Source organism: Etheostoma cragini, chromosome 11 (genome assembly GCF_013103735.1).
Source record: "Etheostoma cragini isolate CJK2018 chromosome 11, CSU_Ecrag_1.0, whole genome shotgun sequence".
NCBI lineage: Eukaryota > Metazoa > Chordata > Actinopteri > Perciformes > Percidae > Etheostoma > Etheostoma cragini.
In genome coordinates this window covers 11,409,646-11,422,884 of record NC_048417.1, presented here as the reverse complement: position 1 = coordinate 11,422,884, position 13,239 = coordinate 11,409,646, and the positions used below count along the sequence as shown (strand labels likewise).

General features: G+C 40.9%; 2 protein-coding genes across 4 annotated transcripts; both read right to left on the bottom strand.

Annotated features, from left to right (window-relative positions):
* Positions 1 to 2,041: 2,041 nt before the first annotated feature.
* gpr45 (G protein-coupled receptor 45) lies at positions 2,042 to 6,797 on the bottom strand. 3 transcript variants are annotated; one of them, XM_034886332.1, is made up of 3 exons: positions 6,553 to 6,797; positions 4,721 to 4,944; positions 2,042 to 4,245 (listed from the first exon to the last, which is right to left on the bottom strand). In XM_034886332.1, the coding sequence occupies exon 3, from the start codon at positions 4,137 to 4,139 to the stop codon at positions 2,979 to 2,981; it is 1,161 nt and encodes a 386-aa protein (XP_034742223.1). In that variant the 5' UTR covers positions 4,140 to 4,245; positions 4,721 to 4,944; positions 6,553 to 6,797; the 3' UTR covers positions 2,042 to 2,978. The 3 variants fall into 3 exon arrangements, with proteins under 3 accessions (XP_034742223.1, XP_034742222.1, XP_034742224.1); XM_034886331.1 differs by having other exon boundaries at positions 2,042 to 4,944; XM_034886333.1 differs by having other exon boundaries at positions 2,042 to 4,940; positions 6,553 to 6,707.
* A 3,537-nt stretch (positions 6,798 to 10,334) lies between these two features.
* pou3f3a (POU class 3 homeobox 3a) lies at positions 10,335 to 12,963 on the bottom strand. The gene has a single exon (XM_034886320.1). It carries the CDS (start codon positions 12,401 to 12,403, stop codon positions 11,105 to 11,107), a length of 1,299 nt encoding a protein of 432 aa, XP_034742211.1. The 5' UTR covers positions 12,404 to 12,963; the 3' UTR covers positions 10,335 to 11,104.
* Positions 12,964 to 13,239: the final 276 nt, after the last annotated feature.

Here is a 13,239-nt window from a genome sequence, read left to right as displayed (position 1 = left end):
AACAACTTAGGTCCACACTCTTCTCATTGGTAGAAAATGAAAATATATTGTTCATTAAATTTTTATAATGACTACTAGGCATAATTTGTCTTTATAATATGTTTCACAGTTGCATATAAATGTAACTCAGCTGTATGTAGGTAGACAACATAAAAACCAAATACCATGTCCCTGAGCCTGTACTGGTTAAGCCTGTAGTGGGAAACTACTGCAGCCTTGGATAGATGTTAGTAGATCTTAGTAGATGTTGAAACAGCCTCAGATCATAAAGTCAATGAGTTAATTGATTGAGTTAGGACAGTAATGTGATGTTGAAGCAACCATGTGATCTAAATTAAGAGTGAGAGGCCCTGGTTGGTTGTCATGTGTTGTCCCATGAGTATATGTATGGTAAGGCCTTACCATACATTTACTCAACACCTTTTATATTGGACATTAAATGAGTACTTGTTCTCTCCCTGTGGTTGAGAAGTTAATGGACAACTATTTAAGTGATTGGTGAATAACTTACTTGAATTATGTGAGCTTAAGAAAAAAACAATTAAACAGCGCCGGGTGCAGAAGTTTAAAACTTTTATTTTTTGAATAGGGATAATGGTCAGTTGCTGACAGTCCCAGAATTAGCTCAGTAGCATCAGCAGTCCCTGGGCGGGCAAATCCGCAAAGGAATTTTGCATCAAATGTCATAATTTGGATACAAAGACCAAAAACCATGGGCTACATCATACAAAATTAAAAAATACGAATAGTTGATGTATAGAAAACTTTATTGTCTATTTCGATAAACTATTCATCGTTGAAGGAATTTTTCAAGCAAAACTTCCAAACATTATTAATATAATAATAACACAATTTGCATGCCTATCAATTATGAGAATGTGCTGCTTTTCTTTGTCTTATGTGACATTTAGTTCAATAACTTGGACTGTTGGTCTATAATAAAAGATTGTGGACAGACCAGTCAGCCTCTGTCAGAGGTTCAGGAGAGTGGCATACAATTCCAATTCAAATCAGACAATCGAACACTTATCAATCTTTCAGTAACCAATTAAAAAAATTGATAATTAATACTTACACCTCAGCAGTAACTCTATTTTACCGCTGCTACATATATTGCTTGCTGATTGATTGCTTGTTTGCAATGTTGTTCTATATCTATATACTGTATGTCATGTCCCTACTACTTCTACTGCTTTGACAAGTGCATGTCCTTTTCTAATTTTTAAACTGCATGTCCTGTTTTTGATTTGATGTGTTCTTCAAGGAAGCCATCTGTAATACATTGGCTAGGGGCAACAGATCGAAAAATAGCCTCTTGTCTAATTCTGGCTCTTTTTTCCTATTTGTATTTATTAATTTGAGGAGTCAAATAAACTGAACTGCAACTACAATCATAGCTTTAGGAAATTTTGATAGGCGTTGTTCATCATTTTTAGTCAAATGATTGGGAAAACAATCACTAGATTCCAATAGCCACAACATGAATTGTAGCCAGTTGTGTAAAAATCCTTTTTACATTAGCAGTTCTTCTGTATAAACAAATTAGACCACATCTCATCCACCCTCCTTTCCTTTTTGTCAAAATATTGCTGTTGTTGCTTGAGTTTAGTGGCCTGGCTCCAAACCTCTGGATCAGGACCACTATCTCTGATTTGTTCAGCAATTTTAATATAATGAATGAAGTTAAACAAAATTGAAATTCAATCTGACAATAAGTCTGAGAATTCAGCAGGAGATAAAGCTAACTTAATTTACAATGAAAGAACAGCACCATCTGCCTGTTTCATGTTGTACAGCAATTATCCAACCTGACTGAAACTGCCAGTATTATTAATGATGGTCTTTCAGCTTTATAGCATTCATACAAATATCTCAAATAATTGCTGTAATATTTTATCCATATCAAAATGCCACATGTATTTATAAAAGGTTGAATCAAAACCACAGTGCATTCACTAGAAAAAAAAGTTACAATTCCAATGGGATAACCTACCCTGATATAATTCAATGCACAAACCGCTGTGTTTGTTGTTTTCAGTGAAGTAGATACACATCTCCTCACAGTGAATAGATGTCTTCTTCAGTATCCCAGCAACCCATTCCCATTATGTACATTGTAAAAGCTGCTGTTTATCATCCAAGCACTTAGCAGTCTGTCAATACAACCTTTTGTACAAACTGTATTTATTTACCCGGTGTCATTTATCATCAAAAGTAAACATTCCCAGATCAATAACTGACACACAACTGAAACACTTTTTTGCTGACACACTTAACAGTTTCAACTCACAAAAGGTTGTGTTTCTGCATAAACCTCATTAAAATAAGTTATTTTCAAAGACGTCAGTCAAAAGATTACGGACTATTCCCTAAGAACATCACTAAACATAAATACCTTGTATGCTTTTTTTTTATCACATAACTGACAATAGAATTATTAGCACATCTACTACTCAAGGCCTAAAGATTGAGTCTATAGTCTGAAGAAACAGAATGAAATTGATGTAACACTTCAGCGACAAATTATGAAACAGAGAAGCCAATTGACAGTGGAGGATATGAAATTGTTTTGATTTCATTAATTTTCAGAAACCATAATGGCTACAAAGTTATATCCACCAGTATACCTGTAGACTGAAAGCAGCAGACACAATAATCTCACCACAAGTTCCCTTCAGTAGCTGTTTCACACAACCTTCCTGAGCAGATGGAGTTCTTCAGTTGTCACAAAATTATCCACATTCTAATTTTGATTTCTCTGAGCACTTTGAGGACTTCTTATCCATGTTGGATCACAAATGAACACTGAAAGTTCATTCTTGTGGTGAGATTATTTTTTAATGACAAGTATAGTCTTTAGGTGAACTTATTTCAACTTAATATTAACTTACTATTCACCTTTGATTGCTTTTATGAGGTACAGAGTTAAAATCAGTTGTCAACACCTGCTGTGCATCGACCAACTGGTCCTCCTTGTTTTACACAGCTGACTGAGTCTCGCTGCACACGTAGATGTTGCTGGGCCTCACTCTCCTCCGGCTCCTGCCCGGTACTCTGGGACACAGTCTGCAGCTCTTGGGAATGAACTCCTGGCAGGCCTCCCTGAACTTTTTAATCCTCCAGCAGTAGATGACAGGGTTGAAGACTGTCTTCAGGTAGCTGAGCCACAGAGCGCCAATGCTGATTGGGTAGAAGACAGAACTGTAGTAGAACTGGCGGCTGAACACGGCCAGCAAGCTGACAACCGTGTGTGGCAACCAGCACACCGAGAAGCCGACAAAGAGGATGAGGATGGTAGTGAAGGCTCTGGTCTTGAAGCTCATGTCCACTTTGATCTGAGGGGGCCGCTGAAGCCCAGTCAGTCTCATTTTGCTCACTTGGTTGAGGGCTGGCAAACAGGAATGCTCACTGGTGTGGTTGTGGATGCGCAGGGTGTTGCGGCGCACTGTGTTGAGGATGCACACGTAAGAGTACAGCATAACAGCAAAAGGTACAAAGAATACTGCCACTGCCAAAAGCACTGTGTATCCCCGGTCTGCCAAAGAATCACTGTATCCCAGCACACACTGCGGCGCCCAGCCACCCCCAATACCTGCTGCACCCGTCCTCCACCCAACTACAGAAGGCAGAGACATACACAGGCTTAGCAACCATGAACCTGCGATCAACAGTTTGGCTCTATTTGGGGTCAACTTGTCTTGCCGCTGCACAATTATGAGGAAACGGTCCACACTTATTATGAGGAGGATGGATACCCCCTCCAGGACGAACAGCCAGTAAAGCATGATGGACGCTCGGCAGAACCCGCTTCCAAAGCTCCAGTTGGCAGTGGCCACAGTGACTGCAGTGAAGGGCATGCAGAGCAGAGAGAGCATAATGTCCGAAAAGGCCAACGTGGCGAGGAGGAGATTGATAGCAGAACGCATTGCCGGTTTCTGGTAAACAATCAGACACACAATCGCATTGCCGAGGAAACCAATAGTAATCATGAAAATCATTATGGCTGCCAAGGTTACACGCAGAGTGACTGATGTGAGGGGAGTTGTGGCTTCTGACGGGAGACTTTCTGTTGCTTCCTCCACATTGTCCGGCCCCATGAAGCCACACTCCTCCAGCAGGCTTTCATTACAAAAAGCCATAGCAGCTATTATCAAGGGATATTAGTCCAAAAGAAGGTACATGTTGATTATGGTTGTGGTGTACACATTAATTTGTCCTCCAGCAGTTGGTCTTCCATGGCAATATCTGAGATAGCAAGAATATCGACATATTGCATTTAAAAAAAACATATGTAAACAAACTGTCAACATACAGTACATAAGAGTTTATTCCTGAGGGCGTTTCCATGATTTTTATGGATGTCAATAGTGCATTACATTAATGTGCTGTTTGTCTTTTTAAGAGTGTCTTATTTAATAGTCATATGAGTTATTCTGCCTTGTGACCTATTACTCAGTGATAGTTGTAAATTTGAAACAGCAAGAGGAGGATTTATATGAGCAATAGGACCAACCCACAGACACACCACATTGAGATACAGTCACAGGGATTTGACATGTGCTTCTCACTGGCTTGAATAGGCTTGATGATTAACATCTTTACAGAACTACATGGGTGCATGTTGAAACATACACACTACCAACCCTCCAATGCACGTAGTACGTGTAATGCTTCACACATGAATAGAATACACACATTTACACACAAGTATAGTACACACCCATGGTACAGCCTGCCTTCCTTCGACTTAGCAGAAGCTTATTCTTGGAGCTCAGGCTCTGATGCAACCTTGATAAAACAGAGAGGCATCCTGTGGACACACACACAAAGGACACATCTGTTTTCGCCTCCTGCTTCTGGTGGTGGGACAATGTTAGGGTGTGTTTAGGTCATTTTGGCATTCAGGGCTGAGATGTGGTCCTCCCAGGTGGATTGTCTGGCTAGCTGGGAGACAAAAAGACCAGTTTAGATTTATAACCTCCCATGCACCTGGATAGCTTAGTTGGTAGAGCAGGCTCCCATATATAGAGGTTTACTCCTCAATGCAGAGCGGGCTTGGGTTAGATTTTGACCTTTGGCCCTTTGCATGTCTCTTTCCATCAAAGTGAGTGTTGTAACAGTAGTGATGGCTTTTGTTCTGTGGCAGTGCGACAATAAGCCAGCATTCACAATTGCAGGAAGCTGAAACTGAAGCAACTTAATAAAATCCAGCCATCATTATTTTTTAAATTATTTACACCCGTGCTTTTCATCCATTTGTAAATAAGGCTTTAAGTGATAGTATAGGGAAGTTTGGGGTCCCTTACTGGGGCTGCTGCCCCCGCGACCCGATACCGGATAAGCGGTCGAAGATGGATGGATGGTTATAGTATACACAGAATCACTGTTACATAACTAATGTTAATAGCCAAAATTAAAAAAAAACAACAAATCCAAGTTTGAATTTGCTTACATTAAGTGGACTAATGGTATCTTATCATGTGATGGTTCACCCACACATGTGAAAGGAATTGGTCCCTTCAGTGACTGTAGCTACATTCTTTCACAAAAACATCATAGGCCACTGCAAAGTGTTGCCGGTTGTTGCCAAGGCAACAAGGTCACCAGTTCCATGGCAACAAGCAGTCTCACTCTCATCCTCTATGACAAAATATTTTCTGTATCACAGGGTTTGCACTTAAATAAGGAAGTAGGAATTAATTTCGGAATTAAACTCATAGTCTCACTGCATACAAAATATGTTTTTCTTGACAAACATAAATGAATGATGCCCCACTGTGAAGCATTACATATGTCTGTGTTAAGGTCTTCATATTTAAGTATGATCAATAAAGCTGGAATTTAGGCAAGTCAAAATGCCTGAATGCCTAGCTTTATTGTTAGAAAAAAAATAAACTAGGCCTGTGTAGAAAACAAGAAACGATGGGATCAATACACATCTAGGCAATCCAATGCTTTTAAATTTTAATGCATTTACCTTACGAAGTGATTCGGTGCAAATTACATAAAGAAGACAATGAGCTGACTTTCCCTGCAGGAGGCTCCCTTCTGCTTATTTTAATAAAAACAGGTAGTTTTACTTAGCTGCTCTGCTCAGCTAAAGGGTTAATTCTATAGGCAATGAGAAACTGATGTGACAATACAAACCGAGCAATAATATAAAACCGCATCCAGATATAGTCATTCATTTTAGAGGATTATGGTGGCATCAGCTCCTGGATGCAGGCTTATGTTTCCTATAATGCCGTAGGCATATGTGATGCTATGACATTTAATCCCTGTATTGATAATCCATTGTTTACATTCAGAGAGCCAGCCCTGAGCCTACACTGTGTCCTCACATTTACATATTAACCTGTTTCACTGTTTCTGTCAATCACAGGCAATCTTTCTGCATCACCACTAGAATACGAGTCAATGCAAATCATCAGAAAGGCTACAATACAGGCACCGAAAACCAAAAAAGATATTTCCCCTTTATGTAACGATTAGGGAATTCAAGCAATAAACCAATACATATGTGAACTTTCACCAGACATGATATAGGCCTACCTTAACGTTACATTTGATATCAGGTGTCATGCTCTTGTCGAGCCAGTCAGCTCGATGATCGCGTTTCTCTTCCTGTTTTTCTCAAAATATCCCACTTTGAACATTTTACTGCCGTATCGATCGCCATCGTACCGCCTGCGGTTGATGCTGACGCCAGAAGAGCAGGTGGTCACTGATTTAAAGCAGCAGTGCGGCAAATACATTTATTTGGAAGCTAAAATATTTAAACAGGTATATTTTTTTCACTTGGACTTTCTTGGATATTTGGATATTTAGCAGATCTCTATTGCTCAGCACAACAAATAATAAGGATGCTATTAATAAAAATAATAATTACAATTATTAAATGTATCCAGAAAAAATATTTAATATGCCATATGGTCCTTTTGCACTTTACAGTAAAAAATCCAATACGTGCATCAATTATTTTGAACAGGAGATGGCAGCATTGTGCCTTACAAGCATTCGGTCTTCAGTTGTGTTGCATTTTTAAAACATTTATGTGCTGGTATGTTTAGGTTTTTATAAGCATGAATAGTTTTTTTTAATTAAAGCACCTCTTTTTTGAGCATCAAATGTTGATAATAATTTTACATTAATATACAGCGGATATATTGGTAAAATTCTTATATTGTGTGTTAAGGAGGTAAATAGGCCAACACATTGTTAATAGAATGCTGGCTGACTCCAGATGCGCAGAATAACATCTGTAGACACAGCGTTGTTCTTTATGTAATATTATCGAAATTAATTTTGATTTTAAAGAATTGTGGTATGTATGGTGTATTCTCAATAGTCACACACTTAGCATGCAGTAGGAGATTCTTTTTGTGGGCATGCTTGTCTAAATTGGCATCGTGCCCATGTGTTGAACATGCCCATCAAAGAGTTCCACTCCATTGGTCTGGCACATGCATGCTCGTCACGTTCAGTGGCACCCTCACAACAAGCTTGCAAGGGAGAGAATTCATTTCCCTGGCCATTATTCCCCAGATGTTTGCTCTAATTTCTTCCTGATAGAGAGAGACTTTGGTACCCCATCATCACCAAAAAAGCAAACACAGGCAAAGTGAAAAACGTTAAACCACTAAATCAGAATACTCAGAGAAGAGGACAAACCCCTACACAAGTATATTGACTTTGAGTTGATTGAATCTTGTACAGACAACTTTTGTGTTACCGTTATAACATTATCATGCATTCACACACAAAACTACAACCACCAAAATTGCACTTTTTGTGTATTTTAATTTATGCTTGCCACTTCCTCTGATTCCACTCAGGAGTCATGTGTGTCATGAGCTTTGATTCATACTGAGGAAGCCACAGTGTGTTAATCAGTGTTAGACTTGGTGCTTAACCTGTCGCCGCAATGTGAGAATAATTAACAACAAACAGCAGAGACTGATAATGTGTAACCCGCAGAGAAATAGTTTTACATAAAAACTTTGCTGTTCTTTGAAAAGGTTCAGGTTTAGGTCTGTTTCATGTGACTGTGGCCCGAATTGTAAGTCACAAACAACATGCATTAAAGGAGGGATTATCATGCAATAATTGCTTAAAACAAGTCTTTAATTATGAGCAAATATATTAGCTGCTTTTATTAGATTAGGTAATAACATCCTTAACTGCAAACATCACCTGTTTCAGTAATGCAGAAAACAATACAAAATTTTAAGTAGCACGTATTTTCCCAAGCACTGAGTGCACTTATTCTGTCATTATAAGCAGAGATGCACTTCATGTGCGTTGAGCCATTTCTGTTGATTGAGGGCTTTTGGGTTCAGGTTACTGTAACATCATCGACTTGTATCTCCTACAAGCTTAGATTTGGCCTCCATGTTTGTCAGAGAACTCTGGCTGTTGTAGCTCGGCAGGAATACATCATGGTAAGATGTCTTAGTAGATGATTACAGTGAGCTGTGGTGCTACCTTAACACCTCTGTGTGATATTGCTGTGCCACCTGAGAGCAAGTAGAAGTTTTCCTCTGCGTTTTTGTGTGTGCAGCATGTAGACTGTGATTGGTTTTCATGACAGAATGCTGTGTTTCTTTTAGGTGTTCTAAATTCCAGTCGCTTGATGCGACGATCTCCATATGCCAATCCAGGATATAACGAGTCAGTAAAAACGTCATGATTGTCTGATTAAAACGTTGTTTCTGCAAAAGGTTCACTTGTCTGCAATGAGAAAAACAGCTCACTTTTCAGTATGCATTTTTGAGTTTGCCCAAGCTAATCTGACAGTGTTCATCTGCCCAAGAATAGCAGAATCCTCTCCAATCCAAATTGATTGCTACCAACATCATAAGCTGATGAAGTATTAACAACATTTCCTCTTCATGTGTACATACGCGTTCCCCTCAGCCTATTTAAGGATTGAAAAATGCCCTAGAGTGAGGAGGGCTGCATAGGCTAATATGTAAAGACCAAACCAAACCACCCATTCATGCCGGCATGCTGCTTTTTACAACCCACTAGGCCAGAGTTTCCTCTATATCCTGCCAATGTTCAGCAAAGTAACACACATACACACCTTGCACACTTTTGACATATTAGTATACTTCTCTTATTGTGTGTTTAACAGTAATAGGATTTATTCAGTATTTGCATTGTTTGGACACATGTTGCTCCCAAAGGGACAGAAATCCATTAACCTGTAATCAAGAATCCCATATAATGTGACAGAGTTACCAAAATGTGTTGCAGTTACACATTAGTCTTCCATATCAATGTGGAAGCTTCTGGAAGATAGTCAGAAAAAAAATATTCAAACTACAATTGGCGGGACAATTGCAGTAATCCATTAACTTCTAGGTTTATGTTTGTTTCTCAGTGTTCTGTCAGGTTTGTTGGCGCTACTGTAATAGCAGATCTTTGACTTTTGATCCTCCCCCCCCCCCCCGGCAAGTTTCACCACAACCACCACTTATAATTTGCTTTCTTTCATAACTACCGCCCATATTTTCTATCATGAATGAGATATTTGATTTGAGACACAAGTAAATGTGTGCATATTTTTCTGCATGTGCGTATGTATTGTGTGTCATGTTTGTGTGGATCAGAGACAGAGAGGGGAAACGAAGATTGTTTCTCACAGCCAGCGCCCTGAGCTTCTTGCTGCCTATTTGCCAAATCCATCATCTGTGGCAAAGGATCCGCTGCCTTGTGTCCCTGCATCTCACTGTCACCTTGACAACCGCTGCCAAGGTGAACTGCCAGCTGGGATAGCCGACCTCATATGGCTGCATTCCACCGCCACCGGATGTATGTGGCTGGACTGCACATACAAATGTGGAGCTAAACCCCAAGAAAAGACTAATGTGATGAGTTTGATCAGTTTCAACAGTGTCAATACAACTAGGACTCACAAAAACTGGCAAATTGTTTTTGCTAGTGACAGATTAGTCCACATTAATGGTGATAACTTAATGAAGAAGACTAATTATCAATTTCAGTATTTATGAGGCTGCCAATTCATTTTTAATCATTTTGTCTATAAACTGTAAAAACAAAAAAGTTAAAAAAATGCTGTTATAATTTCATGCAGCATAAGATGTATTCCAATAGTTTGTTTTATTCAACAATTTTTCCAAAACTCAAAGATTAAATTTACTATATGGCAAATCATATCATCGAGGCTGTCTGTGATGTTCTGAAAAAACTGTGTAGGTGTGTGTGTGTGTGTGTGTTTGTGTGTGTGTGTGTGTGTGTGTGTGTGTGTGTGCGTGCGTGTGTCTCAGGAGACAATAAAGATGGTCATCTCAGATACCTGAACACAAGTCTTTTCTTATGTCATATTTATTAAATAATTAGTCTATCCCATGAAAATAAACACTGGGAAAAATAAATAGTCCATATCATCACATAAAAAATACACAGCATGACTTACTTGTAAATAAACTTAAGGGAATGCTGGCTAATATATAAAAAAAAGAGTTTCCTATGAAGGAAAACAATACTGGTGTAATTTTAAATTGTTCTTTCAAACTGTGTCACAACATAAATCCACTGACACACAACACAAAAGTGAGAAAAACGTTTAAAGGAAGAGCAAATTATTGCTTGTTATAAACAACTTAATGCTGAGTAAAGCGCATTAAATCAATGTCTTTCGTATAAAAACGTAGGCTAGCCTGTGGGACATCCAACTCTGCAGCTTTACGAGCAGACCTTTTTTTTCTTCTTTTTTTTTTTTTACTTTACAGAGATACAGAAATAACTTGTTTTGTTTGAACTTCTTGGCACCGGATTGATAAAATGTCCATTCTGTAGGGTCTTATGGTGAACAAACATTGTCTTTAATAGACTTTAAATTATTTGATATTCAGACTTCCTTTAAGCTTTTCATTTTCTGTCCCAAAGGCTGACTCGTAGTGCAGAACCGTACCAGAGTATGCATAAAAGTAGACATGTTTCTAACTCTGAAATGAATACACACTGGACAACATCATTATGAGGATCAACGAACATGGGGAGCGGTAAGGAAAGTTAATCGATGATCCTATCATTTAGGGAAACATTAAATATTTGATCCAAAGTTCCAAAGTTATTTTCACGTGTCGCTGTACATCCTCTTGCAGTCTATGGACGGTGACGGTGTGTCGGGACCTATGCTGCCCACCTGCGAGTAAGCGTCCTCCGGAGAGCGTGGCAGTCCTGGCGGAGTCATGCGCTTCTCTTTCTGCCTGCGGTTGCAGAACCAGACCCTGACCACCTCCTTCTCCAGCTGCAGATTGTCCGCCAGTGAGTTGATCTCCTGTGCGGATGGTTTGGGACACTTGAGGAAGTGGCTCTCCAACGCGCCTTTCACGCTCACCTCGATGGATGTGCGCTTTTTCCTCTTCCTGCCCTGGGTGGCGATCTTATCGATGCTGGTTGGGCTCCCGGTCGTGGAGTCGGCCTCCTCCAGCCATTTGTTTAGCAGAGGCTTCAGTTTACACATGTTCTTAAAGCTCAGCTGAAGCGCTTCGAACCTGCAGATGGTGGTCTGTGAGAATACGTTGCCGTACAGGGTGCCCAAAGCTAAGCCCACGTCTGCCTGAGTGAAACCCAGCTTGATCCTGCGCTGTTTGAACTGTTTGGCGAAATGCTCCAAGTCATCAGACGTCGGAGTGTCCTCGTCTGAGTGTGGTTCGTGGTTCATCCCGTGATGCTGGTGATGGGGCGTGTGGTGGTTATGGTGGTGATGGTGATGACGGGGATTTCCGTGGTCCAGCTCCGGGGATTCCCCGCGCACCAGCCCCTGGTGCATGAGGCTCTGCCCCGCGTGCGAGCTGAGCATCCCATTGACTGTAAACCCACCGGGCTGAGAATAAATGAGGGACTGTTGTTGTTGTTGTTGCTGCTGCTGTTGCTGCTGCTGTTGTAGCTGCTGCTGCCCCTCGGTGATGCTGATGTGCGCTGCGGAGCTGCTTCCCCAACTTCCCAGGTGCGCCTGATGGGGCCCCAGATGTGGGGACCTGTGGTGCAGAGCGGTGCCTGTGTGGAGGTCCTCCCTCCCTCTCTTCACGTCCTGCGGCTGGGAGCTGGGGGACCACGGAGAGCCGGCCTCGACTGCTGCCACCGCGGCCGCGGCTGCTGCGGCTGCTGCGTGAGGAAGCGATGTCACCCACTGGTGGGCATGGCTTAGCATGTGCCCCCCATTGCTCGCCACCATGGCTCCCTGCATGAAGTCACTCTGCACCATCTTTACTGAAGGGTCCCCTCTGTATCCACTAGACACCGTGGTCGCAGCGGTGCTGCCCGGCTGCATGCCACCAACCCTCCGATCAGAGTGAAGGACCGGGCCGGACAAAATCCTGCTGCTGGCTAGGTATGGACTCGAGGTGGCTGTGGCCATCCCCCAAAGCATATATCTTCAGATATATTTCTCTATTCTGGTGGTTTGTTAGAGTCTAATGTTTTTTTTCTAATCCATAAATAAATTCAGTCTAAAGAAAAGTAGGAAATCACTCCATAGAGGCTCAGCTGATAATTAATTAGGTTGTTTGCACTGAGACCTGTGTGATAATACACAGTGTCTTATCATTTCTGTGCAACAAAACAATAACTTTTTTCTGTCCCGGGAGCTCCGCCGTGCGTAATCCACAGACCAGATAATATGGAAAACACCTTCTTTGTCCCTTGCCAACAGGAGCTGACTCTCACTTATTTCCCTTAACGATTTAAAGCGATGAAATGATAACGTTAAACGTTAAAGTCTCTCCGGTCCTCTCGGTAGTTTCGCTCACTTAATCTGCTCTATCCGGCGCGTCTTCTACGGAGCGAAGAAGACGAGCATGTGTTTACCTTGTGCTAAGGCTGCGTATTCCTCTCCCATCTCCATCCAATTACAACAGAAAGGCTCTGCAGAGCACCCGCTGATTGGACGCACAGTCAGAGAGGAGCTGGTGTGTCTCATTCAAGCCTCGGGTGCGCGAAGTTCTTCCTGCAGGACAAAAAGGGAAACAATAAGCTAAAATCTGTTACAATAGACCCAGATAAAAAGACAGAGAATGTGTCTTTAAGGACGCACAAAGTAGCCTTCAGGTGCACATAAATCATCTTTTGAAAGGGAGTAAGATATCCTGCAAAAAACTTCTTAGCTTACATAATGACAATGGTGGTAAGATGATTTATATGTTACTTTCATTTATATTATTGTAATACTCAAGTCGGCTTTGGGTATTGGAGGTTTGTACGCGTCTT

Bases quoted from the DNA above. Each gene is read 5' to 3' on its own strand.
- gpr45 (XM_034886331.1), bottom strand. From the start codon at position 4,139: ATGGCTTTTTGTAATGAAAGCCTGCTGGAGGAGTGTGGCTTCATGGGG.
- pou3f3a (XM_034886320.1), bottom strand. From the start codon at position 12,403: ATGCTTTGGGGGATGGCCACAGCCACCTCGAGTCCATACCTAGCCAGC.